This window comes from Mytilus californianus, unplaced genomic scaffold (genome assembly GCF_021869535.1).
Source record: "Mytilus californianus isolate M0D057914Y unplaced genomic scaffold, xbMytCali1.0.p SCAF_1, whole genome shotgun sequence".
Classification (NCBI taxonomy): domain Eukaryota; kingdom Metazoa; phylum Mollusca; class Bivalvia; order Mytilida; family Mytilidae; genus Mytilus; species Mytilus californianus.
The window spans coordinates 68562361-68582627 of NW_026262581.1; the positions used below are offsets into that span (position 1 = coordinate 68562361).

A 20267-nucleotide genomic window follows, 5' to 3' on the forward strand; every position below is an offset into this window, starting at 1 on the left:
TAACGTTCAATGGCAACATATTAATGAGATATAGATATATCCTGCTTTGCTCATGACCGACATGCTGAGTCGGATTTTAAGCATGCTCGCTCAGAAAGTAACAATTAGTATGTTGACATTATCTCACTACTCAGGCACATTTTTCTGACTTTAGATTTTACCAATTGCTCGAACTCCTTAATGCCGCGTGTTTGATGGAGATGTAGCATCCGGGAATCGAACCTACATCCTCCCACATTTGAGGCAGGAACACTACCACAAAGCGATTCTAACGCCCTTTCAATTTATTATCCTGTTAACATGGAAAGATATAATTCTTGTCCTTTATTAAAACTTTTTGTGTCTCCATTTGCGTACCTGGTCGCGTCAGTAAGGAGAGCTGAAACATAAAATGATAACAATCATTAGTATGCCATAACGATAATATCATCAGAACAGTATTATTATATTTTGACAAGTGAAACAAACATTTTCGTCTTTTTATATACTTCCATACACCTTTACAACATTATAAAGTGCATTCTAATCAGTGGACGAAAACAAACACCAGGAACAGGAGAAGAAGCAGTTGCACTAAGGCTTCTACAACAAATGTAGGGCTCCACAACTGGTACTTCTATTGTTACCACTTGTCTTTCTGGTGTACTGCTGTTTCATAAGCTTCTTCTAGTACTGACTATCTAGTTCTGCTATATTGCTGATGATTTTTATCTTATTTATGCTCCTGTTTACAGTTTAAATGCTGTAACAATGTATGCTGTTGCTAAATGAGTTACCTGAAAGGGCGTATCTTCAAAGTCTACGTATCGACGTATCGCTCAGTTGAAGAAAAGATAATCCGGGTCAAGAAATCTTCTCTGATATTTTGTTGTACATTTATAAAATATTTGATTTTGAGAGAATTTCTCTAAGTGACGCAGTCTTTTAATCTGGTGAATTGAATGGAGAATAACTATCCAACTATATCACGGCTACATGTATTACTCTTATTACTACCACCAGTTATAACTTCAGCACTTTCTCAACAGTACTAATAACTTTGAACATACATTCTCCTTCTTTTGCCTTTATTCAAGATATTCGAATTTCAGTTTTTTACATTCGAGGTTTTATTATATATAGTGTGCGTATCAAATTTTTTATATTAAAATATGGAGATCAGAGAAATATTGTTTCTCATTATCCAACAGAGGAATAATTTCTTTCTCCTATAAATTTTTCGTTTTTGTTTTAAGCCCCGTGATCGGATATGGCATCAATGGAAGCTATTAATGACGTTACCTTATTTTAAACTAGCTACCAATCAGTGAAAGTTCCAGAAAAAACTATCTATAATTCTAGATGCTTGGTATTTTTATTATATTATAACATATTTCTGTCTATAGAAATGCAATCAGCTTGAATAAAAAGAGATGTGAAGTAAAAGTCAATGGGACTGCAATCCATCAACACAATAAAACACATAAGACATATATCGTTTTAAGTGCTCTTGGTATATAACGTCTGTCCTCGAGACTTTTAATTGGTTGCCTTCGATGTGATGCTGATTTCTTCATGTTTTGTGCATTTCAAACAAATGTTTTACGGGGCTAAGAAGTCTACATGCGCTTTAAATAGGACAAGAGGATAGTTGTGCAATATCTTATACATTCTGTGTGATAAAGTTATAGTATCTTTTTGTATTCAAAAATAAAAATGATACAATATTATTCCATTTCATATTGTTAATAATCATAATTAACATAGAACTTACAGATCAACCTTGATGACCATGATCCGTGACGTGGCCAAGATGTTTCATGAGCTGAAAAGAATGATATAATTTTGTTATGATCTTTAACATATATATATATATATATATATATATATAAGTCTATAAAAAAGGACCAACCAGCAAATCTAATATGTGTCGGATCTTCTAGAATAGACGGTATTGCGCAGATAAGGAAGAGTTATAAAAGTCTAAAGATTTGCGCAACGGTACTAATATGAAATGGTAATCTACGAAGATGATGTTATAAAATCGTGTTGACAAATAATTCGGCTGAACAAATAGCCTTCGTCAGTGTCATATGTGAATATATATATATATGTGAGGGTGTGTGTGTGTGTGTGTGTTAAAGGAAAATAGTCCGATAAGCATATTATATTTACAATATTTATTCACTAATGGGACTTAAAAAAACGGATATAAGACATTATATAAATTTGGTCCTTCAAAGAGGTTTTCTTGATTTACTCTCTCCATGAACGCACAAACACAAAATCCATAAAAAATTTTCCAACAACAGACAGAAGTAAAAGAAATTATTGTACTAATGATATTCTACATAAATACGATTTTTCACTCTCGGAATGGTAAGCATGTTGTTTTTACGAACGCAATCAACGCCAGCACAAATAAAAGATGATGAAATCACCACACAAGTGAAATGTGTTGCTGTAAAATTTGATGTTTTGTCTTGTTGAGTATTATAACTATGAAATTCTAGTGCAATTTAAAAATCAGGTTTGTTAAGTCAATGGGACAAACACTAATAATTCTCTCAATACAAAACAGGAACCAACTGTCTTTGCTCTAGTGGATAGTTGTCTAATTGGCAATCATACCACATCTACTTATTTTATATATGTTGTTAGAATTGTATTCAAATGTTCTTGCATATTTCCATATAAACATGGTTTAAAAAGAATACACAAACATTGGTTGACTTGTGGGTCATCTATAAAATGTTTTGAACAAATGTCATTAGGGGAGATGTCATTTGTCGTCAAATATGTTTTCCATGTATAAATTATTCTACTATTGTTGACTTCTCCGCCAAACAAACAGTTGAATCTTAATATGACAGACATTAAAAAATACAAGAGTAAATGTGAATAAAAGCATATTTTGGGTATAACATCAATGAGACAGCAGCCCAAAGACAAAAATAACCCTAAAGATGTCCAGAGAGCAACAATACTTTATAGAAGGCAATGTATATACAAAAGCAACTATAAAAAAGAAATGCATAGACGTATTAAAAAAAGATATTCAGTATTAATAATTTAGATACAATCGGTTTCAATTGGTAATTTAAATAAAAAATCTTATCTTAAAGAAATTGTGTGTTACATTTATGGCCAGTATCTTGAGCACTGGGTGTTACCATACTTATAGTCTTACCTGAAGGTAAAAATGTTCAAACTCATGTTCGCTGACCTGTCCATCTCCTGTAAAAATGAAATGCATATATTACAATGAATAAATCAACTAACAAGCACCTTTTTTTATCATACTCTTCGCCATATAATAGAAAAAGCCTATAAAACATTGATAACTGGTCGTACAACGATAAGGGTGTAAGTTGTGCGTTAGCGTTGTATTTTATTTTATATCTCTTTTCTGTATAACTTCATTGTAAAAATCTTGCTTCAATTCTTGTAACTTTTGTCTGGAATAAAAAAATCCATAGTAGATAAAAAAAAGTGTAAGATTAATACCGTTATTGTATGATTTCAGTTGTATTTCTGATGTTCACTTACAAAAGTATCAAAGTTTATTTGAATGATATAACAATTTCTTAGAACTTTATTATGCAAATGGAAAGACACAAATAAATAAACATTTCAAATTGTTAAATGTGCCACATGAATGAATTAGATTAATCAATACTTTCATAAGAATTCGCTGTGATTTGTAACTAAAGAGTACCTGTTTGGTCCATTTTATGTAGTATGGTCAAAGCTTCTGCATGGGTCAGAGAACAGTCACTATTAGGATCAAAACTGCTAAATATTTGTAAGGCAAGTGCCTTTGGAGCAGACGAGTGAGCTACGTATTCATCACATGTTAACGTTCCGTCACCTGAAGCAATAGAAACATTATAATGATAAATCTATAGTACAATTGAAATTTAACCATGTCTTGAAATACAATTTATAGTATTTAAATAAATGTCTTGACAACCAGGTATATTCAGTCTTTTTGCAATATTTTGTTTTCGTATATTGCTGCCTAAACAGACAATCTTAAAAATATATAATTTCCAATCATTATGACTTAGTGGACTTATGAAAAGGAACAACACAGGAGACTGCATCCCGTCTCAGAGAATCTATTTTCAATAAAGAAAGGAACATGTGTAAATGACAACAAGACAACCACCGAAAACAGATTATAAGTTTGATTAGATAATGTTTTATTTATCTTTGTTCCACATTTCATTTCTTGAAAGTCGTGAGGTCTAAACAAAGAATTGGACGTCGATTTGACAAAAAAAAAAAAACCTCTTCAATTAGAGGGCGATATAATCGGCCGTCGATTTAGAGTTTTTTCTAAATTATTGCAACGTCAGATTGGACGTCGAATTGAGGAACGGACGTCGATTAGAGACCAGTGTCCTATAGCCATTTTTCCGGGGGGAAGAACTGGATCGATCCAGTCCCCCCCCTCAACGGAATATTTGGCATGATCCAACTTTTCCCCCTCAGCGTGATGGGGGACCAGGATCAGGCCTATTCTCCCCCTAGTAACACGATAAGCTCATGTCCCCCCCCCCTTGTAGTAACGTCAGCGACGTCAGTTGGAAATTTTATCCATTAAATGATGGTAACCTTCTTTTAAATAGTTTAGCGTTACCAAACAATAATCGTGGACACATAAACAGACCAGTGAACAAATTGACAGACTGGTGGTCCTATAGATAAACTAACTAGTGGACACACACCAAGACTGGTGGATGTGTAGACAGGCTGCATGTGGACATGTTAACAGATTGGCGGACCCATAGACAGACTTGTACACATGTCGACAGACTTGTGGACACATAGCTAGACCAGTGGATGAACATGATGACTGGCTGGTGAACATGTCAAACGACTGGTTGACACGTAGACAGACTGGTGAATATATAGAGAGACTTGCGGAGACACACAGACTGGTGAACATGTGACAGACGTGTAAGCCTGTCGACAGACTGGTGAACATGTGACAGACGTGTAGGCCTGTCGACAGACTGGTGAACATGTGACAGACGTGTAGGCCTGTCGACAGACTGGTGAACATGTGACAGACGTGTAGGCCTGTCGACAGACTGGTGAACATGTGACAGACTTGTAAGCCTGTCGACAGACTGGTGAACATGTGACAGACGTGTAAGCCTGTCGACAGACTGGTAACTATATACACAATATGGTGAACATGTAAACGGATTTGTGGACATATACACAAATTGGTGGACATGTTAACAGACTACTGAACATAAAGACAGACTAATGGACATTTAGACAGACGAGTGGCCATGCAGAAATATATTGAGATTTGTAGATACGTGGTGAAATCACCATACTATCTGGCATGCACACGCAAGCGGACACAGACGGCTGCACAAACTTAAAGTTCAATGTTTAATGTAGGGTAACTCCTTTAAATAAGTATTATACCAATGTCCGTTTTTCAGGATGTTAAATATATGAAAGGATGGAAAATTTCAACCCATCATATACCAATATTAATGGGTGGCAATTTTATCAAACAATATACATTTGTACATGTATCAATGGGTCATAATATCCTAATGAATATTAAATAAAATTAATCCTGCGGTGAAAGTGTTAATCTCTAAAATTTTTACAGTAGTATTTTATCATCAACAGTAAATATGAGAACACATTTTCTTGTAAGCCGTACGAATAAATCGAATTTTTGGACAGAGTCAATACTAGTAAATGAACGGGATATCTATCGAATGCAAACGGCACCCCTGTAACAAAAAATAGGTGCCCCATCCCTACTCCCCGACCCCAGACCTTTCATGTGACATGCGCCGTGTCGACAAAACGAACACAATTTGTACCCAATATTTTTCTATTGAACCTAAGCCGAAATACAGATTATTTTAGCATTCCAGGAATCAATCATTTCTTAAGAAAATGCGAAAAATATATGCAATAAATGGCCATAATTTGATGTAAATATATACATATATATAGTAAAATCTATATTGTGGGGGGAAATATGGGCATGGGGGAAAAGTGGCTATATGTATACGTATTGTCAATTTTCCGCGGGGGAAGAATGGCAACGATCCAAAATTTCCCCGGGGAAAAAATGAGATCATGGAATTTTTTCCCCGGGGAAAAAACTGGCATGGGGAAAACTATACAACACCGGTCGTCGATCTGAGTCCAATATATAGCTATATTGTATGTATATAAAAGTAGCACAGAAAAAAAAACAGTTTAACGATGGAAATTTAAAATTCAAAATTTGTCGTTTTTTTAACATGTAGCACGTTAGTTCTTGCATTTGACCAATAGCTAAGCAAGGATATATCAACTGTTTTTTCAAAGAAGTGATAACATTTGTCAACAAAAGTTGCAGGTTTTTGTAATTAAACCATACAAAACACATATTTTTAATGAAACGTCCATGCAGTCTGAAGACATTAGAGACAATTAAATATTATAATTATGCAGCTAAAATCACATTTGTTTTTTGTACTTTTCTAAATACTAGATATGCATGATAATAGACTATGTATAACTAAATCTGGAAGGTTTATAGTTCGATCTTTTTAAGACAATGATACATTAATTCTTTATTACTTCTATGCAATTGAAGATCTTGTTACTCTCAAATTGCTCGGTCACTGACGTGACCTCGCATAAATAGTATACCAAAGCTATTCATAACATAACAGTAACTTATCGATGAAGAAAAAATGCAAAAAAGAAAATAAGAACTAACTATTATCGTCGTCAGCCTTTAGAACTGCCTCATATTCGCTGTTTTCCAATATTCCGTCATGATTCGTGTCAAGACGAGCAAACCCTTTAGCTACCAATGCATTCAAATCATGTCCATGGACATCAACCTGACTGTAAAAAATAGTAATGCATTAGAGCATGGGGCTTTCCCATGGGTCATTTTTCTACAATATTGTGTTACTGCAACACATATGCTATAACCCTAAATTACTCATATGTAACCAACTAAAAATATATACATTTTTACGACATACAATAAAAAAATCTTTTTGTAGATTTCAAAACAATAACTATAAGTAGATGATGAACTGTCAAATTGGCAGAGGGATATTTTCATCAGCAGAACAATGTCAGGGGGAACATACACTGCAGAAGTATTGACTTTCCATTTAAAGTATCCTAGTAGGATGTACTTTCTGGAATCACTTGCTATTTATTCAAGTGAAATTTATAAGCAGTCGTTTTGGTTGACCATATGTAGATATTGTCTTACTGATCATGTTCGCTTTTTCAATTTCTGTTATTTTTCTGTTGGTCTTGTATAGTTGTCGATGAGTAACACAACGGTTGGCATTAGTTGAGCAGGATCTGCTTATCCTTCCGGAGCACTTAAGATCACCCCTAGTTTTTGGTGGAGTTCGTGTTGTTCAGTCTTTAGTTTTCAATGTAGTGTTTTTGTGAATCGTCTTTCGTTTTTTTTTTGTCATAGTGTTGTCACTTTCCGTTTTTTTTCTTAAGAGTTTTGAATGTTCTATTGGTATGTATAGCCTCTTTTTTTCAAGATAATAACTATAAACAAAATGGGTAAAACAGTAAATCAAAGGAAATAACTCCTCTTAGGAGTCGATTGACAATTCCAATCTAATTGATTTGTTTGTAGATCTTCTTCTGCTTATCAGTTTGCTATTAAATTTTTGTTTTGTTTTTGTTTTTGTCTTTTTATTATAAATTTCAAATAGAAAGCTCACATAAGCACCTATATAGAGTCGATTGACTATTTCAATCAGACGGACTCTATGTGAAATCTTTCATCGTTGATTTTTGTTGCTGTAACAGTTTCTGTCTATCCATCATAGTTTACAAGATATATAGGCAAAAGGGCTATACAGAAGATAGAAGTTGATCTCGATTATGCGAGTTTTTGCAAGATTTTCAAGATAGTATACAAATACTAGAATTTTATCCCTATGTTCTATTTTTAGCCATGGTGACCATGTTGGATCATCGGACATATTTTCTTCAATCAGATACTCTATTATACTTATATCCCTACCGTTATTATCTTAGGATGATTGTGGCCAAGCTAAGATTTAAAAAAAGAATTGGAGATGGCAATGAACCAGTTGAGCTAAAAATACAATAATGACTTACCAATAAGCATATCCAAAAAGTAGGGATAATACGACGAGCAACTGCATGGTGATCTAAAACAAAATATCAAAGATCCAAACAATCTATAGTGCTTGATAGTTTTACTGACAACACATTTGTTTCGATTGTAGGGCGTATTCGTAAGTCCATATGGACGTTTTTCTAAGTCAACATGGACGTACATTTGTATTCCCAAGTCCATATGGACATATTTCTAAGTCTACATGAACGTATTCCCAAGTCCATATGGACGTATTTCTAAGTCTACATGAACGTATTCCTTAACCTATATAAGTGTATTCCTTACTCTATATTGGTGTATTCCTTACTCTATGTGGGTGTATTCCTTACTCTATATGGGTGTATTCCTGATAGTTTTACTGACAACACATTTGTTTCGATTGTAGGGCGTATTCGTAAGTCAATATGGACGTATTTCTAAGTCTACATGGACGTACATTTGTATTCCCAAGTCCATATGGACGTATTTCTAAGTCTACATGAACGTATTCCCAAGTCCATATGGACGTATTTCTAAGTCTACATGAACGTATTCCCAAGTCCATATGGACGTATTTCTAAGTCTAAATGGACGTATTCCTTACTCTATGTGGGTGTATTCCTTACTCTATATTGGTGTATTTCCTTACTCTATGTGGGTGTATTCCTTACTCTATATGGGTGTATTCCTTACTCTATATGGGTGTATTCCTAACTCTATATGGGTGTACAAGAGCTACGGTTTCTTGTTGATAAGCGTACTTTCATCTTCTGAGAATATAACTATTAAGTAATTAACATTTTTTAAACGGATGATACTTTCGTTTTGTTGGCGTGGATACTTTTTAATCTGCCATACGATTGACCATAAAAAGGATAAAGCATGACTTTTTTCTGTAATTGCTTTTCTCATCTGCTACCAATTGCATTTAGATAAAAGATCGATATGTGGAGGCAAAATATGGCATCAATGGAATCATGACTTGAGGTAATGAACACTATTTCTAGTTATGATGGATAGTGAAACTAAGGTCAACCAAACTAAGTAAAACGTGATTTGTCATTTACCTGTATGAAAGATAAGACAAATGACTAAGCTTTAAATGCTATCTATAGTCTAGACTAGTCTTAGTAAGTCTTCACTTGGATCTAGGTGAGTGCTAAATTTATATCGTTCGAGATAACTTCAAATTTATCTTTAAATTTACACTGCATGAGGTATTTATTTGTACTTCAAATTTTACAGTTTCTTGGAAAAATGAATCCCACCATACTTTCTATTTCTATATGATACGTATTTTATAAAGTGGATAAATCTTAAAAATCGTATATTTTATTGTCGAGTTCTCCCAATGTACATGCATTTTGTCTGGTATTCTGCTTTTGAAACAGTTAGACTTTATACATATTGAACATATACTGGTCATCAATGTAGCACTAATTACTTGAAATCTATAGATGATGATTTGTATTGAGTACTAGAATCAGAAGATGGAATGCTATCAGTATATGACTTCAATAGGATCAGACAACGCTAAGTTTTACTTTCTGTTTTAAATACTTTTCGAGATCCTCTGGTTTTGTCGTATTGAAAAAAACTCATCAAAGATAACAGGCTTATAATTTTGTAGGCGTTTCGTCCATATAGAGTAAGGAATACACCCATATAGAGTAAGGAATACACCCATATAGAGTAAGGAATACACCCAAATAGAGTAAGGAAAACACTCATATAGAGTAAGGAATACACCCATATAGAGTAAGGAATACACCCATATAGAGTTAGGAATACACCCATATAGAGTAAGGAATACACCCATATAGAGTAAGGAATACACCCACATAGAGTAAGGAAATACACCAATATAGAGTAAGGAATACACCCACATAGAGTAAGGAATACGTCCATTTAGACTTAGAAATACGTCCATATGGACTTGGGAATACGTTCATGTAGACTTAGAAATACGTCCATATGGACTTGGGAATACGTTCATGTAGACTTAGAAATATACGTCCATATGGACTTGGGAATACAAATGTACGTCCATGTAGACTTAGAAATACGTCCATATTGACTTACGAATACGCCCTACAATCGAAACAAATGTGTTGTCAGTAAAACTATCAGGAATACACCCATATAGAGTAAGGAATACACCCACATAGAGTAAGGAATACACCAATATAGAGTAAGGAATACACTTATATAGGTTAAGGAATACGTCCATGTAGACTTAGAAATACGTCCATATGGACTTGGGAATACGTTCATGTAGACTTAGAAATACGTCCATATGGACTTGGGAATACGTTCATGTAGACTTAGAAATACGTCCATATGGACTTGGGAATACAAATGTACGTCCATGTAGACTTAGAAATACGTCCATATGGACTTACGAATACGCCCTACAATCGAAACAAATGTGTTGTCAGTAAAACTATCAAGCACTATAGATTGTTTGGATCTTTGATATTTTGTTTCAGATCACCATGCAGTTGCTCGTCGTATTATCCCTACTTTTTGGATATGCTTATTGGTAAGTCATTATTGTATTTTTAGCTCAACTGGTTCATTGCCATCTCCAATTCTTTTTTTAAATCTTAGCTTGGCCACAATCATCCTAAGATAATAACGGTAGGGATATAAGTATAATAGAGTATCTGATTGAAGAAAATATGTCCGATGATCCAACATGGTCACCATGGCTAAAAATAGAACATAGGGATAAAATTCTAGTATTTGTATACTATCTTGAAAATCTTGCAAAAACTCGCATAATCGAGATCAACTTCTATCTTCTGTATAGCCCTTTTGCCTATATATCTTGTAAACTATGATGGATAGACAGAAACTGTTACAGCAACAAAAATCAACGATGAAAGATTTCACATAGAGTCCGTCTGATTGAAATAGTCAATCGACTCTATATAGGTGCTTATGTGAGCTTTCTATTTGAAATTTATAATAAAAAGACAAAAACAAAAACAAAACAAAAATTTAATAGCAAACTGATAAGCAGAAGAAGATCTACAAACAAATCAATTAGATTGGAATTGTCAATCGACTCCTAAGAGGAGTTATTTCCTTTGATTTACTGTTTTACCCATTTTGTTTATAGTTATTATCTTGAAAAAAAGAGGCTATACATACCAATAGAACATTCAAAACTCTTAAGAAAAAAAACGGAAACTGACAACACTATGACAAAAAAAAACGAAAGACGATTCACAAAAACACTACATTGAAAACTAAAGACTGAACAACACGAACTCCACCAAAAACTAGGGGTGATCTTAAGTGCTCCGGAAGGATAAGCAGATCCTGCTCAACTAATGCCAACCGTTGTGTTACTCATCGACAACTATACAAGATCAACAGAAAAATAACAGAAATTGAAAAAGCGAACATGATCAGTAAGACAATATCTACATATAGTCAACCAAAACGACTGCTTATAAATTTCACTTGAATAAATAGCAAGTGATTCCAGAAAGTACATCCTACTAGGATACTTTAAATGGAAAGTCAATACTTCTGCAGTGTATGTTCCCCCTGACATTGTTCTGCTGATGAAAATATCCCTCTGCCAATTTGACAGTTCATCATCTACTTATAGTTATTGTTTTGAAATCTACAAAAAGATTTTTTTATTGTATGTCGTAAAAATGTATATATTTTTAGTTGGTTACATATGAGTAATTTAGGGTTATAGCATATGTGTTGCAGTAACACAATATTGTAGAAAAATGACCCATGGGAAAGCCCCATGCTCTAATGCATTACTATTTTTTACAGTCAGGTTGATGTCCATGGACATGATTTGAATGCACTGGTAGCTAAAGGGTTTGCTCGTCTTGACACGAATCATGACGGAATATTGGAAAACAGCGAATATGAGGCACTTCTAAAGGCTGACGACGATAATAGTTAGTTCTTATTTTCTTTTTTGCATTTTTTCTTCATCGATAAGTTACTGTTATGTTATGAATAGCTTTGGTATACTATTTATGCGAGGTCACGTCAGTGACCGAGCAATTTGAGAGTAACAAGATCTTCAATTGCATAGAAGTAATAAAGAATTAATGTATCATTGTCTTAAAAAGATCGAACTATAAACCTTCCAGATTTAGTTATACATAGTCTATTATCATGCATATCTAGTATTTAGAAAAGTACAAAAAACAAATGTGATTTTAGCTGCATAATTATAATATTTAATTGTCTCTAATGTCTTCAGACTGCATGAACGTTTCATTAAAAATATGTGTTTTGTATGGTTTAATTACAAAAACCTGCAACTTTTGTTGACAAATGTTATCACTTCTTTGAAAAAACAGTTGATATATCCTTGCTTAGCAATTGGTCAAATGCAAGAACTAACGTGCTACATGTTAAAAAAACGACAAATTTTGAATTTTAAATTTCCATCGTTAAACTGTTTTTTTTTCTGTGCTACTTTTATATACATACAATATAGCTATATATTGGACTCAGATCGACGACCGGTGTTGTATAGTTTTCCCCATGCCAATTTTTTTCCCCGGGGAAAAAATTTCATGATCTCATTTTGTCCCCGGGGAAATTTTGGATCGTTGCCATTCTTCCCCCGCGGAAAATTGACAATACGTATACATATAGCCACTTTTCCCCCATGCCCATATTTCTCCAGACGATATAGATTTTACTATATATATGTATATATTTACATCAAATTATGGCCATTTATTGCATATATTTTTCGCATTTTCTTAAGAAATGATTGATTCCTGGAATGCTAAAATAATCTGTATTTCGGCTTAGGTTCAATAGAAAAATATTGGGTACAAATTGTGTTCGTTTTGTCGACACGGCGCATGTCACATGAAAGGTCTGGGGTCGGGGAGTAGGGGTGGGGCACCTATTTTTTGTTACAGGGGTGCCGTTTGCATTCGATAGATATCCCGTTCATTTACTAGTATTGACTCTGTCCAAAAATTCGATTTATTCGTACGGCTTACAAGAAAATGTGTTCTCATATTTACTGTTGATGATAAAATACTACTGTAAAATTTTAGAGATTAACACTTTCACCGCAGGATTAATTTTATTTAATATTCATTAGGATATTATGACCCATTGATACATGTACAAATGTATACTGTTTGATAAAATTGCCACCCATTAATATTGGTATATGATAGGTTGAAATTTTCCATCCTTTCATATATTTAACATCCTGAAAAACGGACATTGGTATAATACTTATTTAAAGGAGTAACCCTACATTAAACATTGAACTTTAAGTTTGTGCAGCCGTCTGTGTCCGCTTGCGTGTGCATGCCAGATAGTATGGTGATTTCACCACGTATCTACAAATCTCAATATATTTCTGCATGGCCACTCGTCTGTCTAAATGTCCATTAGTCTGTCTTTATGTTCAGTAGTCTGTTAACATGTCCACCAATTTGTGTATATGTCCACAAATCCGTTTACATGTTCACCATATTGTGTATATAGTAACCAGTCTGTCGACAGGCTTACACGTCTGTCACATGTTCACCAGTCTGTCGACAGGCTTACAAGTCTGTCACATGTTCACCAGTCTGTCGACAGGCTTACACGTCTGTCACATGTTCACCAGTCTGTCGACAGGCCTACACGTCTGTCACATGTTCACCAGTCTGTCGACAGGCTTACACGTCTGTCACATGTTCACCAGTCTGTCTACGTGTCAACCAGTCGTTTGACATGTTCACCAGCCAGTCATCATGTTCATCCACTGGTCTAGCTATGTGTCCACAAGTCTGTCGACATGTGTACAAGTCTGTCTATGGGTCCACCAATCTGTTAACATGTCCACATGCAGCCTGTCTACACATCCACCAGTCTTGGTGTGTGTCCACTAGTTAGTTTATCTATAGGACCACCAGTCTGTCAATTTGTTCACTGGTCTGTTTATGTGTCAACGATTATTGTTTGGTAACGCTAAACTATTTAAAAGAAGGTTACCATCATTTAATGGATCAAATTTCCAACTGACGTCGCTGACGTTACTACAAGGGGGGAAATGAGCTTATCGTGTTACTAGGGGGAGAATAGGCCTGATCCTGGTCCCCCATCACGCTGAGGGGGAAAAGTTGGATCATGCCAAATATCCCGTTGAGGGGGGGGACTGGATCGATCCAGTTCGTCCCCCCGGAAAAATGGCTATAGGACACTGGTCTCTAATCGACGTCCGTTCCTCAATTCGACGTCCAATCTGACGTTGCAATAATTTAGAAAAAAATCTAAATCGACGGCCGATTATATCGCCCTCTAATTGAAGAGGGTTTTTTTTTGTCAAATCGACGTCCAATTCTTTGTTTAGACCTCACGACTTTCAAGAAATGAAATGTGGAACAAAGATAAATAAAACATTATCTAATCAAACTTATAATCTGTTTTCGGTGGTTGTCTTGTTGTCATTTACACATGTTCCTTTCTTTATTGAAAATAGATTCTCTGAGACGGGATGCAGTCTCCTGTGTTGTTCCTTTTCATAAGTCCACTAAGTCATAATGATTGGAAATTATATATTTTTAAGATTGTCTGTTTAGGCAGCAATATACGAAAACAAAATATTGCAAAAAGACTGAATATACCTGGTTGTCAAGACATTTATTTAAATACTATAAATTGTATTTCAAGACATGGTTAAATTTCAATTGTACTATAGATTTATCATTATAATGTTTCTATTGCTTCAGGTGACGGAACGTTAACATGTGATGAATACGTAGCTCACTCGTCTGCTCCAAAGGCACTTGCCTTACAAATATTTAGTAGTTTTGATCCTAATAATGACTGTTCTCTGACCCATGCAGAAGCTTTGACCATACTACATAAAATGGACCAAACAGGTACTCTTTAGTTACAAATCACAGCGAATTCTTATGAAAGTATTGATTAATCTAATTCATTTAACAATTTGAAATGTTTATTTATTTGTATCTTTCCATTTGCATAATAAAGTTCTAAGAAATTGTTATATCATTCAAATAAACTTTGATACTTTTGTAAGTGAACATCAGAAATACAACTGAAATCATACAATAACGGTATTAATCTTACACTTTTTTTTTTATCTACTATGGATTTTTTTATTCCAGACAAAAGTTACAAGAATTGAAGCAAGATTTTTACAATGAAGTTATACAGAAAAGAGATATAAAATAAAATACAATGCTAACGCACAACTTACACCCTTATCGTTGTACGACCAGTTATCAATGTTTTATAGGCTTTTTCTATTATATGGCGAAGAGTATGATAAAAAAAAAGGTGCTTGTTAGTTGATTTATTCATTGTAATATATGCATTTCATTTTTACAGGAGATGGACAGGTCAGCGAACATGAGTTTGAACATTTTTACCTTCAGGTAAGACTATAAGTATGGTAACACCCAGTGCTCAAGATACTGGCCATAAATGTAACACACAATTTCTTTAAGATAAGATTTTTTATTTAAATTACCAATTGAAACCGATGGTATCTTAATTATTAATACTGAATATCTTTTTTTAATACGTCTATGAATTTCTTTTTTATAGTTGCTTTTGTATATACATTGCCTTCTATAAAGTATTGTTGCTCTCTGGACATCTTTAGGGTTATTTTTGTCTTTGGGCTGCTGTCTCATTGATGTTATACCCAAAATATGCTTTTATTCACATTTACTCTTGTATTTTTTAATGTCTGTCATATTAAGATTCAACTGTTTGTTTGGCGGAGAAGTCAACAATAGTAGAATAATTTATACATGGAAAACATATTTGACGACAAATGACATCTCCCCTAATGCATTTGTTCAAAACATTTTATAGATGACCCACAAGTCAACCAATGTTTGTGTATTCTTTTTAAACCATGTTTATATGGAAATATGCAAGAAAATTTGAATAAAATTCTAACAACATATATAAAATAAGTAGATGTGGTATTATTGCCAATTAGACAACTATCCACTAGAGCAAAGACAGTTGGTTCCTGTTTTGTATTGAGAGAATTATTAGTGTTTGTCCCATTGACTTAACAAACCTGATTTTTAAATTGCACTAGAATTTCATAGTTATAATACTCAACAAGACAAAACATCAAATTTTACAGCAACACATTTCACTTGTGTGGTGATTTCATCATCTTTTATTTGTGCTGGCGTTGATTGCGTTCGTAAAAACAACATGCTTACCATTCCGAGAGTGAAAAATCGTATTTATGTAGAATATCATTAGTACAATAATTTCTTTTACTTCTGTCTGTTGTTGGAAAAGTTTTTATGGATTTTGTGTTTGTGCGTTCATGGAGAGAGTAAATCAAGAAAACCTCTTTGAAGGACCAAATTTATATAATGTCTTATATCCGTTTTTTTAAGTCCCATTAGTGAATAAATATTGTAAATATAATATGCTTATCGAACTATTTTCCTTTAACACACACACACCCTCACATATATATATATTCACATATGACGCTGACGAAGGCTATTTGTTCAGCCGAATTATTTGTCAACACGATTTTATAACATCATCTTCGTATATTACCATTTCATATTAGTACCGTTGCGCAAATCTTTAGACTTTTATAACTCTTCCTTATCTGCGCAATACCGTCTATTCTAGAAGATCCGACACATATTAAATTTGCTGGTTGGTCCTTTTTTATAGACTTCTATATATATATATATATATGTTAAAGATCATAACAAAATTATATCATTCTTTTCAGCTCATGAAACATCTTGGCCACGTCACGGATCATGGTCATCAAGGTTGATCTGTAAGTTCTATGTTAATTATGATTATTAACAATATGAAATGGAATAATATTGTATCATTTTTATTTTTGAATACAAAAAGATACTATAACTTTATCACACAGAATGTATAAGATATTGCATAACTATCCTCTTGTCCTATTTAAAGCGCATGTAGACTTCTTAGCTCCGTAAAACATTTGTTTGAAATGCACAAAACATGAAGAAATCAACATCACATCGAAGGCAACCAATTAAAAGTCTCGAGGACAGACATTATATACCAAGAGCACTTAAAACGATATATGTCTTATGTGTTTTATTGTGTTGATGGATTGCAGTCCCATTGACTTTTACTTCACATCTCTTTTTATTCAAGCTGATTGCATTTCTATAGACAGAAATATGTTATAATATAATAAAAATACCAAGCATCTAGAATTATAGATAGTTTTTTCTGGAACTTTCACTGATTGGTAGCTAGTTTAAAATAACGTAACGTCATTAATAGCTTCCATTGATGCCATATCCGATCACGGGGCTTAAAACAAAAACGAAAAAATGAAAAATTTATAGGAGAAAGAAATTATTCCTCTGTTGGATAATGAGAAACAATATTTCTCTGATCTCCATATTTTAATATAAAAAGTTTGATACGCACACTATATATAATAAAACCTCGAATGTAAAAAACTGAAATTCGAATATCTTGAATAAAGGCAAAAGAAGGAGAATGTATGTTCAAAGTTATTAGTACTGTTGAGAAAGTGCTGTAGTTATAACTGGTGGTAGTAATAAGAGTAATACATGTAGCCGTGATATAGTTGGATAGTTATTCTCCATTCAATTCACCAGATTAAAAGACTGCGTCACTTAGAGAAATTCTCTCAAAATCAAATATTTTATAAATGTACAACAAAGTATCAGAGAAGATTTCTTGACCCGGATTATCTTTTCTTCAACTGAGCGTGCTGTCGATACGTAGACTTTGAAGATACGCCCTTTCAGGTAACTCATTTAGCAACAGCATACATTGTTACAGCATTTAAACTGTAAACAGGAGCATAAATAAGATAAAAATCATCAGCAATATAGCAGAACTAGATAGTCAGTACTAGAAGAAGCTTATGAAACAGCAGTACACCAGAAAGACAAGTGGTAACAATAGAAGTACCAGTTGTGGAGCCCTACATTTGTTGTAGAAGCCTTAGTGCAACTGCTTCTTCTCCTGTTCCTGGTGTTTGTTTTCGTCCACTGATTAGAATGCACTTTATAATGTTGTAAAGGTGTATGGAAGTATATAAAAAGACGAAAATGTTTGTTTCACTTGTCAAAATACAATAATACTGTTCTGATGATATTATCGGTATGGCATACTAATGATTGTTATCATTTTATGTTTCAGCTCTCCTTACTGACGCGACCAGGTACGCAAATGGAGACACAAAAAGTTTTAATAAAGGACAAGAATTATATCTTTCCATGTTAACAGGATAATAAATTGAAAGGGCGTTAGAATCGCATTGTGGTAGTGTTCCTGCCTCAAATGTGGGAGGATGTAGGTTCGATTCCCGGATGCTACATCTCCATCAAACACGCGGCATTAAGGAGTTCGAGCAATTGGTAAAATCTAAAGTCAGAAAAATGTGCCTGAGTAGTGAGATAATGTCAACATACGAATTGTTACTTTCTGAGCGAGCATGCTTAAAATCCGACTCAGCATGTCGGTCATGAGCAAAGCAGGATATATCTATATCTCATTAATATGTTGCCATTGAACGTTAAGCAATCATTAATTAACCAACCAATCAATCAATAGATTACAATGTTTAGCTTTTTCCCTTTTTACTTATTAGTTTTGAAATAGGAAGGGACATTTTCTCCGGCATTTATTTCATACTGGGGTCATTTTTAAAAGCCCTCCCCCTTCCCCCCAAAATATTTCATCGAATGACATTTTTACAAAAACAAAAATTCTATCGGAAATTAAGCTATGTATTGTCTTTTAGAATCAAACTTAATTCATTCTGATAAATAGTATCATACGATGAACAGTTTAACAAAAAACATTTAAGAAGACAGAAAAATATTAAGGGGGCAATATCAAATAATAAAAGTCCAATAAAAAAGACATCACCATGCAATAAAGTATTTAGCGTACTGATTAAAAATGAATAAAATAAAATCGTTATTAAAATGCAAGCAATAACGTATTGGCTTTATAAAAATACGTAAAATAATTGGTAGTATGTTGTTTCTCCCTAATACTCATATTCCAATAAATGTCCAACAATTGTCTGTTTTTAAACCCGTGATTAATAAAAATACAGGGGAAATCGGCCTGTGAATTATGTCAAGATATCAAACTTTATTGTTCAGTATATACATATACTGTTTATTTCCCCCAAATAATCTTTTACACCTTCTTCTGCGTTGTGTTCTGCAAATAAACTACAACAAAAGAAACAGAAATACACATCGATGTCAGATCTTTGACATCTTTGTTTTTTATATACTCACTTCTTCTAGACTCGGGACAATTTAATAAGAGTTTGACATATTGTATAGACACTGTCTGTTATTGAAACCGTATGCTGACTTACAGATGTATCTTGGTTTTATTTTTGTGTTGTTGAGTTGATGTAACATTAGTTCATACCCGACAGCTAATTTTACCTCAACAGCAAATGTTGGGGTAAATAGGAATCGCCCCGTCTGTCTTCCCGTTTGTCTGACCATCTACCTGTCCTTAGTACCTTTTTCAATTAAACACTATTGTTTACAATCATATATTATGTGTCAATTCTGCATCACGGAAGATTTTTTTCTTCTATCAGTATTTCGAGGAATTTGCCCCTAATCATTTTATACTGTTGCACTTTTTGGACGCAACTACTCTAAAACAAGAAATTAAGTGGTCTCAACGATCATCTTAAAAGATATAATGAAAACAACTTATAGAACATAAGGCAGCATAGGATAAGTCTTTAGATTCCTCATCAAACATTTCTTTTTCGATCCTGTACTGTAAAACGTACGGACATAAAAGATTTCAATAAAACATACATAGGGGCAAAAGATACCAAAGCGATATTCAAACTCATAAGTCGAAAACAAACTGACAAGCCATGGGAAAAAACGAAAAACGACGAAAAGATAAACAATAGTACATGAAATATAACATAGAAAACTAATGACTGAGCAACACGAACCCCACCAAAAAAACGGGGGTGATATCAGGTGTTCCGGAAGAGTAAGCAGATCCTCCACATGTGACCTCCTGTCGCATGTTCCAATGTAAACGTACACACTGTAAAACCTGAGATAGTCTAATTATTGAACCTGTTTTCAAAGTTACGTAACAC

At 33.8% G+C, this 20267-nt stretch overlaps 3 protein-coding genes across 4 annotated transcripts in view; 1 reads left to right on the top strand and 2 right to left on the bottom strand.

Moving 5' to 3' along the window:
* Positions 1-20267, bottom strand: part of LOC127706915 (protein SSUH2 homolog) — a 373615-nt gene that overhangs the window by 144442 nt on the left and 208906 nt on the right. The window lies entirely within an intron of this gene.
* On the bottom strand, positions 267-8188 carry LOC127707216 (uncharacterized). The gene is made up of 6 exons (XM_052211792.1): positions 8125-8188; positions 6734-6864; positions 3698-3850; positions 3170-3216; positions 1754-1804; positions 267-379 (listed from the first exon to the last, which is right to left on the bottom strand). Exons 1-5 carry the CDS (start codon positions 8169-8171, stop codon positions 1757-1759), a joined length of 426 nt encoding a protein of 141 aa, XP_052067752.1. The 5' UTR covers positions 8172-8188; the 3' UTR covers positions 267-379; positions 1754-1756.
* LOC127707232 (uncharacterized) lies at positions 9199-18420 on the top strand. The gene is made up of 7 exons (XM_052211794.1): positions 9199-9277; positions 10615-10667; positions 11927-12057; positions 14857-15009; positions 15482-15528; positions 16875-16925; positions 18308-18420. Exons 2-6 carry the CDS (start codon positions 10621-10623, stop codon positions 16920-16922), a joined length of 426 nt encoding a protein of 141 aa, XP_052067754.1. The 5' UTR covers positions 9199-9277; positions 10615-10620; the 3' UTR covers positions 16923-16925; positions 18308-18420.